Here is a 19,911-nt window from a genome sequence, read left to right as displayed (position 1 = left end):
GGCTGGTAGCTGGGGCCAGGATTAGGGTGGAGTGAGAGACCTTCGGATACTTTTTTCATTGTGTATTTTGCACGTTAATTTTGACTTTTAAAGTATTGCATTAAAATAACCATCTTGATCACTGAGGTTTTTTTTCTATCCCCTTAAATTTTGCACCAGAGGTGAAGGCCTAACTCCCCTTGCCCTATAGCCCTGCTGGCGGCCCACAGGACTCTCTCAGGTGAGTGGGAGGTCACATCCACCCTTCCATCTTCAGAGCCTCATCCTTCATCCTTTCTGTTCCACCCCTCAAAGCAATCACGGCAATGAGACGCTCAGTTGGGGAGGGCAAAGAGGTAGGGAGTAAGGCTTCCCAGGCAGCTCTGAGCATCCGTGTGTGTCCCACCAGCCCACTGTCCCTTTCCCTTCACTTTCCTCCGCCCACACCTAACATGCTGTGGGTTCCTGAGGCCCTGGCTTCTCTTCTCTTTCACTCTTTCCTCCTGCTCTGCGAAGGAAATCCCACCCACATCCGGGGCTTCCCCCTTTCACTGTTACTTGGTAACCACCAAGCTGACCCATCTGGGGCTGCATCCACCTCCTGCTGCCCTCCCCCGGATGTCCGCGGTAATCCCACGCTCAACGTGTTAGCTTCCTATTTCTGTTGTAACAGATTACCACCCGCTCCGTGTCTGAAAACAACAAATGGATTATCTTACAGACGTTCGGCACGGCTTCGCAAGGCTGAAATCAAGGCGTCAGCAGGGCTGTGTGCGTGTATGGAGGCTCTGGGGGGTGGGCGGGAAGGAACCCATTTCCTTGCCTTTTCCACCTTCTAGGGTCACCCACATTCCGTGGCTCACGACCCCCTTCCTCCATCTCCAAAGCCAGCAACACTGTATCTCTCTGACCACTCTTCATAGTCATGACTCCCTTTGATCACAGGTAAGAAAATGTCTGTTTTTATAGATCCACGTGATCACCCATGGGCCCACACCAACAACCCGGGAGCGTCTCCCCATTTTAAGGTCCTTAACTTCAGTACCTCTGCAAAGTCCCTTCTGCCATGCGAGGCACAAGATGACACAGACGCCGGTGTCTGGGATTAGAACGTGACCATCTCTGGTCGGTCATCCTCCTGCTTGCCACACTCAACGTGTCCAAAATGGAAGCCTTCACCCCCTCCTGCTTCCCTTCCCCACCCGACTCTTCCTCTGAAGCCCCGCTTCCATCAGCGGTACTTCCAGATACCCAGAGGCCTGCGTTATAAAGTCTGGCCTCACCCTTTGCCCTCCTCTCGCCCTTTTCATCTCCAGCTAGTGTTGAAGTCCCGCCAGTTCTCCTTCTAGAAGTCTCCCTTCTCTTTGTACCATCTCGTGTAAACTCGCATCCATCTGTTGTCTTCACACTTGCCTGTTCTCGGATATTCTGAAGACATCACAGGTTCTCTAGACTGAGTAAGTCCCTTAACTTGCCCCCTGTCCCCCGGAGTCACCACCTCTCCAAATCCTTCTTCCACGATATCACCAGATCAATCTTTCTCGAATACACATTTCATCATATCAATCCTCAGCTTAAAACGCATCTACCGGCCCCCACGTCTTATAGAATAAAGTTCAATTTCCAACCACGACGCAGAAGGCCCTTGACTATCTGGCCCCAGACAAACGTATCCGCCTGATCTCCAACACCACACGCTGCAGCCCAGCTGTACAGAGCAAAGGGAAATTCCCCAAATTCTTCATTTTTTTCAATATTCTGTGATTTGCCTGAGGTGTTCCTTCTGCTTGGAATGCTCTACACTCTCCCTCTGCGTGTAGAACTACTCCTCAAGATCACACTCAAAAAGCACCCTGCCTGCAGTGCTTTCCCTTTTACCCTTATATCTACGGTCCCTTAGTACCCCACAAGCTCATTGGAGCACACGTTTTAGAGCCAGACAGCCCTGGGTTCAAATCCCCACCCGACTACTTAGTAGCTTTGATTTGGGGCAAGTTGTTTTTCTGAGTTGTGGATTCCTTATCTGCATCCATCCCATAGGATTCTTTTTTTTCTCTCTCCCTCTTTTTATTCTCTTCTTTTTAAAATTGATTGTAATTTAAAATTACAGTCAACCCATAGGATTCTTGTGAGAGTTAAATAAGATAATGTATGCAAAGCACCTATCACAGTGCCTGTCTCAAGGTTAGTACTCAATGAATGGCAACTGTTATCATTCACATATTTACTATAATCCCCCATTATATATTTCTAAGTGTGTGTCCATTAGAAGACCATGAGACTCTTGGGGAAATAAAAAGCCACGTCGGAAGGGCCATATCATAAGCGCTTTTTTCCTTACCGTCTAGCACAGCACCTGGCATTCAATCAATAGTTGTTCAGTGAATGGGTCAATGGATACATGGACGGTTGAAAGGATAAACGACCGCCCATAGAAATGAGCAAAACAAGTCCTTTGGCAACCCATGGATTTGGGGAAACTTCTTAGAGAGGTGGAGGTGTTTCTTTCTCACCTTTTACCTGGCAATCTCTTGCTCCAGATGCGAGCTTGTTCTTCCACACATCCATGCAACTGATAGTCCCCTGGTGGCCATTGAAGATGCGTTTGCAAGCCCCACTCTTCAGATCCCAGTATCTGCAGGAATCAGGCCAAAAAAAATAATAATAATAAGTTTTTGAGATTTTCTGAGGGCCCAAGGGATCAGACGGTATAGAGTTCAATAGGGAGTTGGAAGGCAGCAGAGTTTTATGACCAAGGCCTGGATCTGAATCCCAGTTGCAGGGCCTATTAGCTGTAACTTTGGGAAGGTTACTTAATTTCTGAGTAAGCTTCATTTCCCCATTGATAAAATGGAGATGATAATAATAGTAGTTACCTCACAGGGTTTTTGGGAAGAATTAAATACACTAACATAGTGACTGTCAACCGGGGTGATTTATACCCCCAGGGGTGATTTCCATCCCCTGTGACAATGTCTGCAGGCATTTTTGGTTGTCACAAGTTGGTAGGGAGGTGCTATTGGTATCTAGCATGCAAGGTCCAAGGACGCTGCTAAACATCCTACAATTCACAGGATGACCCCCCACCGGGAGAGTTTTCCAGCCCCAAATGTCAATGCTTCTGAGGTTGAGAAACTCTGTAATAATGCATGTAACACTAGAACAATGAGCAGTGAGTAGAAAATAATTGATAACTGTTAGCTTGTATTAGGTGGAAGGGTCCCTAGAATGGTCACCAGGCTCAGAATCCGTGGCACTGATTCAGTGGTAGAGCTGACCTTCAAACAAGAACAACACAACAATTGACCCAGAGCCACTAGAATATTTTATGTGCATTTCTAAAGCATATCTAAGAGATAACGTGGGAACGTGTATGAGTCACACTGTTTTTTTGTTTGTTTGTTTTTGTCTGTTTTTTGGCCACGCAGCTTGTGGGTTCTTAGTTCCCTGACCAGGGACTGAACCGGTGCCCTTGGCAGTGAAAGCACAGAGTCCTAATCCCTGGACCGAAAGGTAATTCCCAGAGTCACACTGTTTTTTAATACGCAAACCTGCCTGAGGTCTCTCAACTATCATTAATACTAACTTCCACTTCAGCCAAATGCCTTTATGACAGTACAAAGTATCAATATAATGTCAAGATGGTGGGCTCCGGAGCCAGGCTGCCTGAGGTCCAATCCCAGGTCCATCACTTACTAGCTGTGTGATCTCGAATAAGTTACTGAATCACTCTGTACCTCAGTTTCGTCATCTGTAAATTGGGGATAATAATGGTACTTACCTCATAGTTATTATGAGACTTGGCACATAATAAATGATTAGTAAATGGTTTTTTTGGTTCTGTTTTTCTTTAGATTTGTTAGGCTTTTCCTTCTAATATTCCTAAAGGTCCTGTGGCTTTACCTGCTCGTCAGAGCCTGCTCCGCACCCACAGTGCGTTCAACAATGTCCCACTGGTCTGAAAAAAAAGCATTTTTTTTTAAATTTCTTTTTGGCTGTGTTGGGTCTTCGTTGCTGCACGTAGGCTTTCTCTAGTTGTGGCGAGCAGGGGCTACTCTTCGTTGTGGTGCGCAGGCTTCTCATTGCAGTGGCTTCTCTTGTTGCAGAGTACGGGCTCTAGGCCTGCGGGCTTCAGTAGTTGTGGCACGTGGGCTCAGCAGTTGTGGCTCATGGGCTGTAGAACGCAGGCTCAGTAGTTGTGGCGCACAGGCTTAGTTGCTCTGTGGCATTTGCGATCTTCATGGACCAGGGCTCGAACCTATGTCCCCTGCATTGGCAGGCGGATTCTTAACCACTGTGCCACCAGGGAAGTCCCAAAAAGCATGTTTTGAACTTCTGTTTCTAGCAACATGGCCAACCACATGTCCAGGTTGTCTTCGTAATTCATGCAGAAAAGGTATTGATATTTGAGAAACACTTTCAGAAAAATAGGAATGGAAGGGACTTCCTTGCCTTAGCAAACTTATAAAAGAAAGTCATAACGGCAAACATTATGCTTAATGGAGAAAAAACAGATGTACTCCCTTCAAAAAGGGGAAAAAGATAAAGATGGCTTTCACAGCTACTGCTTAACTGTAAGGCCAAGGCAAAGTTAGAATGAAAGAAAAAGAAAAAAGTGTAAGTTTCAGAAAAGAAGATAATATATTGCCATTATTTCCAGTTGATGAGATCATCTACATGGAAAAACCAAACCAACATACATACTTTGAGGTTAGCAAGAGAGGTTAGCAAGGTTGCTGGATACAAGATCCACCTATAAAAATCAATACCATTTCTCAATACCAGCAATAACCAACTTTAAAATATAAATGAAAATAAGATACCACTCAAAATAGCAACAAAATTATATAGTTTACAAGTATTAAATAAGACTACACAAGACTTTTATAAAGAAAAAGTTTTAAGTTCTAAGAAAGAACAAAGAAATGAATGTGTTGCCCAAATTGTTTATAAATTCAATGCAACTCCAATTGAAAGTCTAGTTAGATTTTTCAAGTCGGTAAACTTACCCTAAAAACTCAAAAAATATATACCATAGCTAAGTTATATAAAAAAAAGGAAAGTGAAATGTAAAACTTGCCCCACCATCACATATGAAAACATCAAAAATAACAACAACAACTTAAAAAAATCTTTAAAACAAAACAAAACAGGGTAGTCCCAATCAGAATCCTAGCAAGTTATTTTGCGGATATTGAAAACTCATTCTAAAGTTTATAGGAAGAAGCATGAGACCCAGAATTGCCAAAACAATATTGAAAGAGGGGAATAATGTTGGAGAACTGACACTACCTGACTTCAAGACTCACTACAAAGCTATAGTACTTAAGACAGTGTGGTATTGGTGAAAGAATAGACAAATAGATCAATGGAACAGAACAGAGAACCCAGAAACAGACCCATGTAAGTACAGTCAACTGATTGCAAAGGTAATACAATGGAGCAAAGAGAGTCTATCCAACAAATGGTTCTGGAACAACTGGACGTCCACATGAAAAAAAAAAAGAAGAAGAAAAAAGAATTTAGCCACAGACCTTACATCCTTCACAAAATTTAACTCAAAATGGATCACGGACTTAAACATAAAACACAAAACTATAATATTCTTAGATGATAACATAGAAGAAAACTATGACCTTGGGTATGGCAATGACTTTTAGATACAACACCAAAGGCATGACCCATGAAAGAAAGAATTGATAGACTGGACTCCATTAAAATTTAAAATAGCTACTCTGCAAAAGATAATGTCAAGAAAATGAGAAGACAAGGCACAGACTGGAAGAAAATATTTGCAAAAGACACATGTGATAAAGGACTATTATCCAAAACACACAAAGAACTCTCAGAACTCAACAAAAAGAAAATAAACAAACAAAACAAAAACTGGGCAGAAGAGCTAAATAGACATTTCTCCAAAGAAGACATACAAATGGCCAACAGGCACATGAAAAGATGCTCAACATCGCTAGTTATTAGAGAAATGCAAAGCAAAACCACAATCAGGTATCACCTCACACCAGTCAGAATGGCCATCATCAAAAAGTCTACAAGTAATAAATGCTGGAGAGGGTGTGGAGGACAGGGAACCTGCCTACACTGCACTTTTCCACAGTGCAGCCACTGTAGAAAACAGTATGGAAGTTCCTTTTAAAAAGCTAAAAATAGAGCTACCATATGATCCAACAATCCCGTTCCTGGGCATATATCTGGAAAAAATGAAAACTCTAATTCGAAAAGATACATGCACCCCAATGTTCATAGCAACACTATTTACAATTGCCAAGTCATGGAAACAACCTAAGTGCCCATCAACAGATAACTGGCTTAAGATGATGTGGTATATATATATATACAATGGACTATTACTCAACCATGAGAAAGAACAAAATATTGCCATTTGCAGCAACATGGATGGACCTAGAGAATATACTTAGTGAAGTAAGTCAGATGGAGAAAGACAAATATTATATGATATCACTTACATGTAGACTCTAAAAAATAATAAAAATGAATCTACATACAAAACAGAAACAGACACACAGACATAGAAAACAAACTTATGGTTACCAAAGGGTAAAGGGAGGGTGGGAGGGATAAATTAGGAGGATGGGGCTAACAGATTCAAAGTACTATACATAAACTACATATACAACAAGGATTTACTGTATAGCACAGGGAACTATATTCAATATCTTGTAATAACCTATAATGGAAAATAATCTGAAATATATATATATGTATGTATTTCAGCTTTACTGTACACCTGAAACTAACACAATATTGTAAATCAAATATACTTCAATTTTTTTTAATGGGCCAAAGATTTTAACAGACATCTCACCAAAGAAGACATCCCCAAAAGATACTCCACGTCTCAGGTCATCAGGGAAATGCAAAAAAAATAACAAGTCACCACTACACACCTATCTGAATGGCCAAAATCCAGCACACTGACAACACCAAATGCTGGTGAGGATGTGAAGGAACAGGAACTCTCATTGATTGTTGGTAGAAAAGCAAAATGATGCGGCCACGTTGGAAGACAGTTGGAGATTTCTTACAAAATTAAACATACTTTACCATGTAATCTAGCAATTGTTCTCCTTGATATTTACCCTAAGAATCTGAAAACTTATGTCCACACTAAAAACTTGTAAATGGATATTTATAGCAGCTTTACTCATAACAGCCAAAACTTAGAAGCAACCAAGATGTCCTTCAGTAGATGAATGAATAAATAAACTGTGGTCCATCCGGAAAGTGGAATATTATTCAGCATAAGGAAGAAATGAGCTATCAAGCTATGAAAGGACCCAGAGGAGCCTTAAATGCATATGACTAAGTGAAAGAAGCCAATCTGAAAAAGCTACGTATTGTATAATTCCAACTATATGACATTTTGGAAAAGGGAAAATTATGGAGCCAGTAAAAAGATCTATGGTTGTCAGGGGTTAGGAGGAAGCATGAATAGGCAGAGCATAGAGGATTTTTAGGGCAATGAAAATACTCTGTATGATACTATAATGATGAATACACGTCACTATATATTTGTCCAAATTCACAGAATGTACACCACCAGGCATGAACCCTAAGGTATATTATGGACTTTAGGTGATTATGATGTGTCAGTGAAGGTTCATCAAATGTAACGAATGTACTACTCTGATGGGGTATCTTGAGAATGGGGCAAAGGGTATATGGGAAACCTTTGCACCTTCCTCTCAATTTTGCTGTGAATCTAAAACTGCTCTATAAAATCTATCTTTTTTAAAAAGGCGGTTTTGATGCAAGAACAGAAAAACAAGCCAACAATACTGTATTGTATGTTTGAAAGTTGCTGAGAGAGTAGATCTTGAAAGTTCTCATCACAAAAAAAAAAACTGTCACTATGTGTAGTGATGGATATAATTAAATTCACTGTGGTAATCATTTTGCAATACATGCATATATCAAATCATTATATCGTACACCTAAAACTAACACTTTATGTCAATTATACCTCAATAAAAAATAAAAAAACTCATGCACATGGGTATCAGGAGACACATACAGGAATGTCTGTGGCAGTTCTCTTTGAAAGAATAAAGAACTATAAACAATGCAAATATCTACCAACAGAAGAGTACATAAACGAGCTATGATGTATTCATCTAATAAAATACTGTATCTCAGTGAAAATAAATTAATTACTGCTACCTACAACCTACAAATGAATCTCAAAATCACAGTTCAGTGCAAGAATCAAGTACAGATGAACTTTTAAGATACAATTCCATGTATGTTAAGTTCAAGAATGGACAAAAGTAATTAATATATCGGCATATATATAAATAGGTAGCAAAACTATAAAGAAATACAAGGGAATAATTAGTATAAAATTCAGGATAACATTACCTCTGGTTGGGAGGAAGAAAGAAGGAATAAGAGAAAGGCACATAGGGGATTTAGGGAATGGTAACACCCTATTTCCTGGCCTGAGTAATGAGCACATGGGTGTTCATTAGATTGTTTAAAAATATACATATATATATATATTTATACTTATATATATATTTAACACTATTTGGTTTCCATACCCACAAAAAACTACTTTCCCCTGAAGAAATCTATAAAAATATATATAAATTATGCCTTCACCTAATAATGCTAAAGAAAATACTTTTTGAGTCACAGCCTTCAGCTAGAAAATAGATCTGATAATTGCTATACATCTATCTCACCCAAAGTTTAAACAATATACAAGTTTTTGGTTTTTATCTTGCCAAAAAAAAAGTGGGTTATTCTAAAAGTCAGTGTAATTTAGGATAACTTTTGCATAAATACAAAAAGGTAAAAGCATGCATGCTCTTTCCACAAGCTGCATTTAGGCCTCAGCAGGCTGGGGACCACAGCTTTCGTGGACCACTTACCTGATGCTCAGGTCATAACTCCCGCTCAGGAGAAAGTTTTCCTCCTCACACAAGAAGAGGGTACGGACACTCCCAGTGTGGCCTCGGAACTTGACGGGTATGTGTTTTATCTGTACGATGTCCAGAAGCTGGATCTTCCGATTGGATGACACAGCTAACAAATGTCCCCCAGAATAGTGGACGACTCTGTTTCGGTCCCACCTGAGTTGCCAGAAAAAGGATGATCCGTGGAGAGAAGAGTTAGTGTCCTTCCTAGAACTCACTTAGCACAGTGCCTTTCACCTGCAGCAATACTATAATGGAAAATACAGGGCCTTCCAACAAGGGATATAGCAGAAGGCAAGGCCTAATGTTAATGGTTCCTGATGGAGCCCCACCTCACACCATAACAAAAATCCATTTCAAACAGATTTAAAACCTAAACACAAAAGGCAAAACTATTTTAATAATTTCTGCTAATGTATGATAAATCATCAAGACACAGAACAGAGTATGCAGCATTTCCCACCTTATTTGACCACGGAAACCTTTTTTTCATGGAAAACCTCAGAGGAACACACTTGGGAAGCCCTGTACCCACTGCATGTCCCATTGTTGGTTTTTTGCTGTTTTTCTTTTTTCCCTTAACCAATATCCAGTGAGCATATATTAGGGGCAAAGTCCTGGGATAATAGGTGCTAATGGCAAATACAAAGATAGATGAATAAGATATGAATGGACCTTGCCCTCAATGAGCTTACAGTCTAACAAAACAGGGTGAGTTGAATTAATTTTCCAATCATAAGATTATTAGCAAATAGATAAAATATGAGCAGAATGACCAAATAATTTATTGTCCAAACTGAGTTTTTTTATTGTGAAAGGGGACACTATTGTTAATTATTTGAGGACCACAGAGTAAAATCGAATTGTTTCAGTAAACAGGGATATAAAGTCACTCTAAATATGAGAAGCAATTCCTGACGTTTTTGTCCTCATTCCATTTGTCCTATCTAGAGTTCAACCAGTCATCTTCTCTTCTAAAGAGCACGTATCACCATACTATCTATAAAATCTCAGCTCTGCCTTTTCCCATCTGCTCTGTCTTCCCCCTACTGGCTGGTCAAGAAGCAATTTGTTAGTAAGGTTCACAGACAAAAATAGAACAATGATGGTCTTCACAAAACTTTATGAATAAAGAGTGAAGTCCTAGGTCTAAAGTATGGAAGAAAGTTGCCTATTAAAGGGTCTTCTTACGGCATATTCAAACGATGCCACACTAGGTAGTTATCATAAATACCATTTTCATGTTTAACATGGAAAGACATTCACAGTACCTTGCCAGAGTGGGTTACAGAACTATGTATAGCATAGCCCCCTTTCTATTTAAAATATGTATTTATAGAGGCAAAGAAAAAGTTCTAGGGTAGACATCGATATTAATGGTAGTCATCTCTATGTGACAAGATTGTAGGAGAGCTTTCCTTTCCTCTATACACTTCCTGGCATTTTTTGGATTTTTTTTCCAGTAAGGATATATTACTTCTAAAATAAGAATTAAACAATAAAGATGTTTTTTAAAAAGATTTCATGCCTGTGAATTGTGCAAAAGCTTGTTGGTCAGTGTACAGAAAATTTATAAGGGGAGAGCGACCTCCACCCAATGCCAAGAATGGTGCAAATATCAAGCACCTATTCTCCAAATGGGATCTCATGTGGGTGTGAGGCTGGGGCTTGAGGTGAGGAAGGACTGCCTTTCCAAGTGAGCAAAGGTCATGGGAGTCCTCAGATGCCCGTGTGGGTAGTTCAGGGGTCCCTGGAGACCTGGGCTCTGACCACAGTACCTACACGTCAGAGAGAATGCGGACGTTATAAGTGCCACAGAAGACATTCCTCTCCTCCATCTGCACCTGCTGAGTTTCCTGGTTCTGGTATGCGGTCCACAGGTTGTAGTCATTCTAACAAGGGAACACTTACAGTCAAAGGACGGCAGCAACCTGACCCCAGACACACATCCCTATGACTCTCCCATGGCGAGGGTACAGGGGCCCAAGAGCTCCTTCTCTTCAGGCTGTGGCCACTGCTATGTGGTGATGGGGAGGGACCCGTGAGCAAAAGGAACCCCTGGGTGAGAAAATACTGAGTTGAAGGTCCTGACCCTTCTTCTACCTCTGATTCTGTGAACTTCCGATGCTGCTGATAGCACAACTTTTCCAAAAATGAGCTCACGACCAGGATGCACACAAAATAAAGTCACTGGTGCCCATTTCACAGAAGCCGGGGTTTCGAGTTCCTGTTGTGTGTGCACGAGACAGTACAGAGCGTACTCGTGGGAACTCAAGTCACATGTGAAATTCCTGTTGCACGCTCTAAGCACTTGTGTGTCAAAGTTTTCATACATCTGCAACCTTCATTTCTCCTTACAGCTGCCTCACAAAGTACATCACTTGCCCCACAAAGTATTCCCACCATTTTACAGATGATGCATCTGAGCCTCAGAGAGGGGAAATCAATTTTATCAGGTCTCAACAGGGGTGTTCCCCGTCCCTTTCCAACATTCCTTCCTCCTTCCTTCCTTCCCTCCTTCCTTCCCTCCTTCCTTCCTTCCTTCCCTCACTTCCTTCCCTCCTTCCTTCCTCCTTCCCTCCTTCCTTCCTTCCCTCCCTCCTTCCTCCCTCCCTTCCTTCCTCCCTCCTTCCCTTCCTTCCTTCCCTCCTTCCTTCCTTCCTTCCCTCCTTCCTTCCTTCCTCCTTCCTTCCTTCTCTCCTTCCTTCCTCCCTCCTTCCCTTCCTTCCTTCCCTCCTTCCATCCTCCCTCCCTCCTCTCTCCCTCCTTCCCTTCCCTCCTTCCTTCCTCCCTCCTTCCCTCCCTTCCCTTCCCTCCTTCCTTCCCTCCTTCCTTCTTCCCTCCTTCCTTCCTTCCTTCCTCCCTCCCCACTCCCTCCCTTCATCACACACTTTCTGAGTAGCTATGGCCCTCCAGGGATGCTAAACTCTGGTATAGATGACTCAACTGGAATTCCAGTTCCAGTCTTCTTCCCAGCCTCATTTTCTTCAACCTCAAAAAGCAGGAAATAGCAATCACACTAACAGGAAACCGATAAGACAAGGTGAGTTTATGATGAAAGCAAAGAGGACCACAGCACGACGTCTGTGTCTGGGGACCTGTCTTCCTTCCCAACCTCAGCCTTCTCTTCCATGCCCGTCCACTCTTCCTCAGCCCATCCTCCTTCTCGATCTTTCACTAGGTCCCGACGTCCACATAGAAGTCTCTCCCCAGAAGAATCCATCAGCCTGCTCCCCCTCACGTGTTCAGGCAGCTCTGATATCCTGCCGTGAATTAAACGAGGCTTCCCTGGCTTCTCACAGCCCAGGTTGGAATTCCTTGGCTCTCGCCTACCCACTGAGCTTTGAGAGCCTGGAGGCTACTCGGTGGAGTCGATGGGGTGAAAAAGATCTGGGTTCGAATCCCAGCTCTGCCATGACCAGCCAGGAGACCTTGGGCAAGTATTCTAACAGCACAGCCTCATTTCCACACCCACACACTGGGAGCAACGCTGTCCACCCGACCCGTTGTGAGGACCAAGTAGATCAAGTAGATCACGGAAATCAAGCACAGGCAGCACCCGCTGTAGCCACCACCCCCGGAAGCACTCGCCACTCGCCTCGGCCTCTTCCCAGCAGCCCGCTCTCTGCTGAGTCCCACTGCCTCCCTACCGGTCTCCATACCTTTACCTGTTTCTCTTTCTTTTCTTAAATTAATTATACATTTCTAAGCAGCAAACACTGTCCGGGTAGTCCTTGTTTGTCTGGCAATTACTAGCTACATCACCTAAGGAAGAAGGGTGCTGGCTGTGTTACACTTAACAGAACGACGGGCTTGGAAAGAGCGGGTCAGCCTTGAACTTATGTCTCTTTCCCTCCAGTGGAGGCCTGACACTCTGTTTCTTCTTCTATAAAATGAGTGGAGGGGCCAACTCAAAGATTTCAAAAATTGCAGGCCCACAAATGTGCTTTCTTTGGCCCATGTAGTTTTGGGGGTTTTTTTTAATGCTTTTAATTGGTTGCCTGCATTAAAGAAAAGCAAGAGTTGTCCCGTGATAATTCAGATTTCTCACTTCCCTTGAAAGCTCAGGCAGCCTGGGAAGCCGGGGTGCACAGTCTCCCGTGGCAATGCTCAGCTGGACCTGAGTATTGACTGGACCCCCCAGAGTCACCACGGTCCCATCATCCTGCTGCCCTCCCCGCCCCCCCCTCCCTCCTTTGTGTGACCAGAACGGCCTCTACAGACATAAGAACTGGACCCTTCTCTTTCTCAACTTCTAATTGAAACTGCACAGTCTTCCTATGAATAGATTTCAAAATAGAAGGCCCTTGAGCAGAGAGGAGGTGACAGGAGTCCAATGGTCTGGAGAACGACCACCCGGCTGAATGGGCAGAACCCAGAGCTCAGAGTCTCCCATCTGAAACACGGCACTTTTTTTGTTACTACCCAAGGTTTTGCAGAGAGGTCTGAGGCTAAGTAACGCTCTCCTTCCGTCCTAGAACCAGAATGAACCTGGAAGTGAAAGGTCGGAAAGCTTAATTCATTCTGGACCCTGGACGTTTGGGGACGGCCCTAGCCCTGCCCTCATGTCCTCAATCCCGAGCCACAGACCCCCCTGCAGCCTCTCAATGCAGGGACAGAGGTGGCGAGGAAAACCCCAGCGATCCTGACATTGCTCCTGGCTCTGAGCTCCCCGCTAGACGACAGATGCCATGGACACAGGACCTGACGTGGGAGCTGCAGTCAGGAAGAACCCTGAGAAGACAACCATATCAGCGCCCTCATTTAACAGAAGAGGTAGTTAAGGCTTAAGGAGAGAAAGTCGCCCCCTTAAGGACACACAGCACCCAACTGTGGTCTCCCTAAGGGAATGTTGCCTCCCACACCCTACATCCATATGCTCTAACCTACACCCTCCCATACCTTACATCCATATGCTCTAACCTACAGCCTCCCATATCCTACAGTCATATGCCCCATCCTACATCCTCCCATATCCGACATCCGTATGTGAGGGCCGAGTCTGGACTTCAGCCTTCAATGGCCAGTAGGAAACGACGCCCACAGTCGCTTGCCCCAGGTGCCATTGGAACCCACCTTCGTTCTCAGTTTCCGTTTCGGATTTTTCACGCATAGGTGCTTCCCGTCATCCGCCATCTTAGGAACTGGGACAGTAACCTTGTTGGCGTAAGTAGGGTCTATTCCCCTGGTGTAGGACCCCTGGGGGAAAAGAACCGAAAATGGCTACTCTTAGTTCCTACACTCCAAGAGGAGGGGAAAAACTAGTGTTTGGCAAGATCTGAAAGATGGGTTAGTTCTGGGCAAGGAAGGCCTGGGCCTGGCCAGCTAGGCCAGTGGTGTGTGTAGACTGGCTGAAGGAGGGTAACACCCACCAAACATCCGGAGAGGGACCAGCGAGGATGGTGGGCAGTTCCCAGCTTCCAGCATGTCCCCTGGCTCAAGGCCTCCTCTCCCTCTGCTGGGAAAAATCCAAGCTACCAGGAACCCATGATTTAGGGTCAGGCTTCTGGCAAGAAACAGAAGTATGAATACCAGAGACGGTTACTATCCAGGGAAAACTGCATTTTAACCTAAAAAATACTCTGTGGCTCTGTAAACATCTGTGTACACGAGGCTTTCTTATATGGTACAAGCTGCAATATGGCTGCCTGGGGAAAGTTCCCTGCTCTGTGAGGCTCCGGAAAGGCTCTGCCTCTGTCTTCCCAAGAGGTTTCTATACATGTCATCCCTGCTAGATGCACCAACAAGGGGAGAGTAAATGGGGATATCGGGAGTCCGGACAAAAAGGCAGTCGAGGAAGCAGCAGGAGGCCAGCTCAGGGTCTACCGCAGATGGAAAGGCTGGTGCAGACATGAGGCTGGTCTACAGCTGTCCCCTCCCAAAGAAAGTACCTGCAGTACGGTGATCTGGTGCTGGATGAAAGACTGCATGGACAGGTCGGTCCTGACCTGCTGGGCCAGCACTGCCCAGTGCTGGCTCACGAACACACACCTGTTCAGGCTGTTCTTATCCAGCATACCTGGAAAACAAGAGGTGGACCTGGGGACCTCCCAACTGCGCTGCGATGGTGGCGGGTGGGGGGGGGGCGAGTCTTGAGAAATCCCCCAACAGGCCCCGTGTACCGAGGATATACTTGGAGAGATGGACCGGCAGGTGACGGATGAAGTCGCGGTATGTGCTGACCCCAGAAGACAGCTCTCTGACGGCCTCCAGATCCACCAGCACATCGGCGGTGGGGGCCAAGCCTGCTTTGAACACGCTTGCTTTTTCAGAAGACAGCCTATTCATCTCGGAAATATACTGGAGTGAACTCTTCCACTGTCCTTCTAGAGGAAAGCCGGAGAAGGGGGCACGGTTGGGGCATCTTTGGGGTGACTCCGGGCCGAGAGCAAGTCCTTGCCAAAAGCTTTCCCCAAAACAGAGCTCACCAGGGTCTACCCTGAGGCCACTGGGGTTTGGTCATTTCTTCCGCCAAAATGAAAACAGAGCTTCCCCAACCAAACGCACCAGCAGTTTTCAACGTTCCCAGCTCAAGTCGATGTCTGTGGCATCCAAACTGCCCTGCTGGTGAGATGGCATGGTGTCTGGAGTTTCCTCTAAATGAGCCCAACAAGAAAAAGTAACAATTTCAAAAGAGGGGGTTGGAGGAAATAAGATTGGTAAGGCGGTGATAATTGTTGAGGCTGGATGACGGTTATGTGGGTAATGATTACACTGTTCTACCTACTTTTGAAACTTGAAAATTTTTGTATAAAAAGCGTTTCTGAATCTGTTTTGTGTTTCCCGTAATTTTTCCGTGTATATGTCTTGCTTCAAAACCCAAGTGAGGACGGCCCTAAGGTCAGGGCCCAATTCCCCACTGCTTTTGTTTCCACCTCAAGACTGAATCCAATGCTGCAAAAATAGCTCCTGGTGGGTTGGATTCTGGTGCCCCTCCCCATATCCCCCCACACCAGAGGTCAGGGGCTGGACCGAGAGATTCCGGCCTGGGGCAAAAGGGGACTTAAGCTCACACTGACTGATTTTATCTTTTGGCCACGCCCCACAGCATGTGGGATCTTAGCTCCGACCAGGGATCGAACCCGCACCCCCTGCAGGGGAAGCGCAGAGTCTTAACCGCCAGGGAAGTCCCACACTGACTGATTTTAATCCTTGTTTCTCTCTTTACCAGATGTGGGATCAAATGAGGGAATAAACATCACAGAGCCCAACCCACTTCGTAGGTGACAAGGGAATGTTAGTTGCCCACCTCCGTCCTCCCCAGATACGGCTGCCCTACCAGCCCCTCCGTCTCCACGGGACTCCCTCCCCATCGGCTTTCCTCCTACCAGCAGACTTACCAGTAGTGGCTGGTCCCCACGACACATTTTCGTGCAAGCTTGCTTTTCCTGTAGTTTTGGAGAACGGGAAGGATGTGTGCCCGGGTCTGGCTGCCCAGCAGACTTGTGAGGTCTCGCACGGGGGCGTGTGGCCTTTCTCAGGGACGAAAAGCACATCCTTGGAGTCTGGGTCGTTCCCTGAAAAACAAAAGGCCAAGATGAGTGGCTCTTCCGTACAGGTGTGTGGAAAGGAAGCGGTAGAGAGAGATGGTGTTATTTCTACTGCCTTCTTTTTAATCGACACAAAACGGACCAGGCCAGTTATGTCTGTTTTTATTTGGGGCCTCTGAGTTTCTACATAAAAATCACAGAGAGCCTCTGTTAGCCTTTGCCAGCCCACCTGCACTGCAAACTTCATCAGAGCTCTATATACAGGAGGACAGAGAGAGAATGAGAGGGAGAGAGGGAGGGAAAGAGGAAGAGAGAGAGCGAGGAGCTGGAAGAGGGACTGCTTTTCTGAAGCTTTTGCGTCATGTTCTTCAATGATATGAATAAATGCCCTTGAATCAAATTAGAAAATTTAATTTTTTTTCTTTCTTTTTGGCTGCACCACGCAGCATGCAGAACTTCCCCCAGCAGGGATCGAACCCATGCCCCCTGCAGGAGAAGCACAGAGTCTTAACCACTGGATGACCAGGGAAGTCCTAGAAAATTTAATTTTTAAGAGAGAAGCTCCCCTAGGAAAAGGGGAAGGTTGCCACAACCCGTAACTGGACTTACACAACGTTTAATACAAGGAGCTGATTCCTGTGGTGGGTGAGGACCTGTGTGTACAGATGAGGCTACTCAAGCCTGCCGCCCCTGTCCGGGGGCCAGCATTGCCCATGGGAGATGATCAGGATGGGGGGCCGACTGGGTGACCACGGCCAAATCACTCAGGTTCCCTGAACTTCGACTTCCTTACCTATACAATGAAGGAGCTGGACTGATCAATCTCTAATCTAACTTATGAGATCCTCTGATTTTCTCCACCACTTCTTCATTCCAGATGATTATTCTTTTACTTCCTGGACACACCAAAGAAATCAAGGGCATATACCGGGATCTAACTGCCCCCAAGGTCACGTAGCTTTAAACTTTCCTGGGATTCTATGAGTCTGCAAACAGGACCACAAACCAGGTCTCGTGGACAGCAGGAATTCCCCGCCCTCAAGAGCTCAACCTCTGAATCCCTCCATCTGACGCCCTCTCCCAGCCTTGTCCCAGTCTGCTAATCCTCTGCTTCTCGTACTGGACCCCCTGCAACCCCCAGTCCCTTGCCTCCTTTCTGGTTGCTTTTGCTGCCCCAGTCCAGCTGGCCAAACATGTCCAAGACCTTGTCACCGACACCCCAGACCACCGGCTCTCAAAGTGAGGTCACCAGACCAGCAGCAGCATCCGCTGGGAACTTTTTAGAAATGCAGACTCGTGGCCCACATCGCACCTGCTGGGTCAGGACCTTTCGGGGAGGACCCCGGCCACCTGGGTTTTAATAAGCCCTCCCAGTGATTCTGATACAAGCGACGATTGAGAACGCCTACCCCAGCCTTATGTGGCCCCTCCACTACCTCCAGCCTTGGATAAACTCCAAGTCGAGGTTGGATTTTATGTGCAAGCAAGGAACACAGTGGGATGAATGACCTCTTGGCCTAGTTTCCGTGCAGTGCAAACCGAAGGGCAAGACAACTCAGGAGCACCCCCCTTACCACCTTCTCAAACCCGCTTCAACCCCTAACCCGCTAAAGCAGGAACCGCCCCAGCATTAAGCAACAGAGGCGCAGACCCGCCACTTCTGGGCCTAAGGGAGGCAGAAATCCCTTTGAAAAGCCTGACAGTTGAAAGTTCCTTCTGCATTTGTCCTTTTAGAATTTTCTAGAAGGAAGTCACATTCAGCAGCTTCTCCTTCGGTCAACAGGATCAGGTGTCAGGACAAAGCGCTCTGTTCTGCAATCTGGAAGATCCCCGTCTACCTAAGCTTGTCCACACCTCCCGTTCCTTGACGGGCTCCTGAAGTCTGGCCTCCTGGTCTCTGAGGACCCTTAGGTCTCTACCTGTGGACTCGCTCACCTGAGGCATCGTTCCGCCCTCTCAGAAACAGGACTCTGATGACATCAACAGCAGTGAGCAGTAACTCGGGGTCGCACATCTGCAGCAGCAAGAGTGTGTAATTCGTCTTCGTCCGGTAGCTGCTGTTCCCAAACCAGTACAAAATCTCCCTCATCTTCTGTTCCACCATCTTGTCCAGCATTTGGTTCAAGGAGGACTTGATGATTTTCCCCTCCTTCTTGCTGAGGTTGACCCGGGACCTGTGGTAGACAAAATCCTTCCCCTGCGTGGTCTGAAGGATATTTTGAAAATAGTGTAACAAATGCAAGCTATCCAGCTGCTGCAGGATGCTGACCAGAAACCTCCTCTGGGACATCTTGCCCACCCTTCGGAACCACTCTTTGGTGGAGAAGATCTTCCAGGCCAGGACACACGTCTCACACTTCTGGCACACGGGGACAGAATTGTTCCCCTTCTCACATAGAAAATAAGGGGCATTCTTGAGCCTCGATGCCATGTTTTCCATGGTCCCGAGACGACCAGCTCATTTGATCCTTGCCGGTTGTCAACTGCACCAAACCCCAGAGGAACAGGAGAGGCTGATAAATATCCCAATTGAGCCTTTTCTTCCTCCCAAAGAAAAAGGAAACTGCTGCAATGGGCAGAAGGCTGCTCTCCCCAGAAACTGCCGTTGAGTCTGGCTTTCCGTACCGACCTCCTAGGAAACATGCCTTTACCGTAAATCTCCTAAGCCTGGCGCTGCTCAGGAGGAGGCAGTTGCTGTATATTCTGAAAGAGCCGGTCATGTCGTTTGTAGAACAACAGGAAGAGAGGTAGTCAAATTTAAATAATGTATGGACCCCTTTCAAAGGGGGAAAAAAAAAACATCGTGGAGCCTGGTGTTGAGCTTCCATTGTTGCTGTTTGTGAGTGACTTTTAAATATTTGTGAATATGAAATTAGATGGAAACGTCTGTGTATGGCTGTTTGGTTAGAATGATCTTGAATATGTTTATGGTCATCTTCTTAACTCATCATCAAAGTGAAAACACAAATGTTTAATATATATTTGTTACTTAACTGCTTCAGAAGGTTAACCAGAAACCTCTGCAGGGAAAACTCCCTAGTGGAAAAAAATGTCCGTGGGCCTGAGAATATATTGGGGGACTTCCAGCCTCAATCACACACCAACCCAGGTATCTGGGAGGAAGCACAGCTGAGCGGAGTGTGGGGTCTGGGGTCAGACTCCTGGGTTTGGACCCCAGCCCAGCTGCTCACTAGCTCTGTGAACACGGGCACATTACTTAACCCTTTATGCTTCAGTCTCCTCGTCTGTAAAATGGAAACAACAGTAGTTCCTACTTCAGAGGCAGCGTGAGGATGAAATGGGGTATTATATGCAAAGCACTTAGAAGACTGCCTGGTACATATTCAGCCCCCAATAAATGCTAACTATCGTCCTACTGTCATCAGTATTATTGTCACTGCGATCATTCTTCTGGGCAGCCACATAATCAATGTCCACTATGATGTTTATACATGCATATGTACAGACATTAAGATGCATGGGAA

The 19,911-nt window shown here is 45.3% G+C and overlaps 1 protein-coding gene across 1 annotated transcript in view; it reads right to left on the bottom strand.

Moving 5' to 3' along the window:
* FBXW10B (F-box and WD repeat domain containing 10B) overlaps positions 1–18,866 on the bottom strand; it is a gene marked incomplete at its 5' end in the record, with an annotated part of 35,092 nt that extends 16,226 nt beyond the window's left edge. Inside the window, 8 exons of the mRNA XM_082678683.1 lie at positions 2,493–2,614; positions 8,892–9,092; positions 10,719–10,828; positions 14,013–14,135; positions 14,828–14,955; positions 15,059–15,262; positions 16,277–16,453; positions 18,362–18,866. Of these exons, the coding sequence (XP_082534809.1) occupies positions 2,493–2,614; positions 8,892–9,092; positions 10,719–10,828; positions 14,013–14,135; positions 14,828–14,955; positions 15,059–15,262; positions 16,277–16,453; positions 18,362–18,866 (1,570 nt within the window). The remainder of the gene's footprint in view (positions 1–2,492; positions 2,615–8,891; positions 9,093–10,718; positions 10,829–14,012; positions 14,136–14,827; positions 14,956–15,058; positions 15,263–16,276; positions 16,454–18,361) is intronic.
* Between the last annotated feature and the right edge of the window lie 1,045 nt (positions 18,867–19,911).

This window comes from Grampus griseus, assembly GCF_964374135.1.
Source record: "Grampus griseus genome assembly, chromosome: 20".
In the NCBI taxonomy this organism is placed as follows: domain Eukaryota; kingdom Metazoa; phylum Chordata; class Mammalia; order Artiodactyla; family Delphinidae; genus Grampus; species Grampus griseus.
This window is presented reverse-complemented; position numbering and strand designations above follow the sequence as displayed.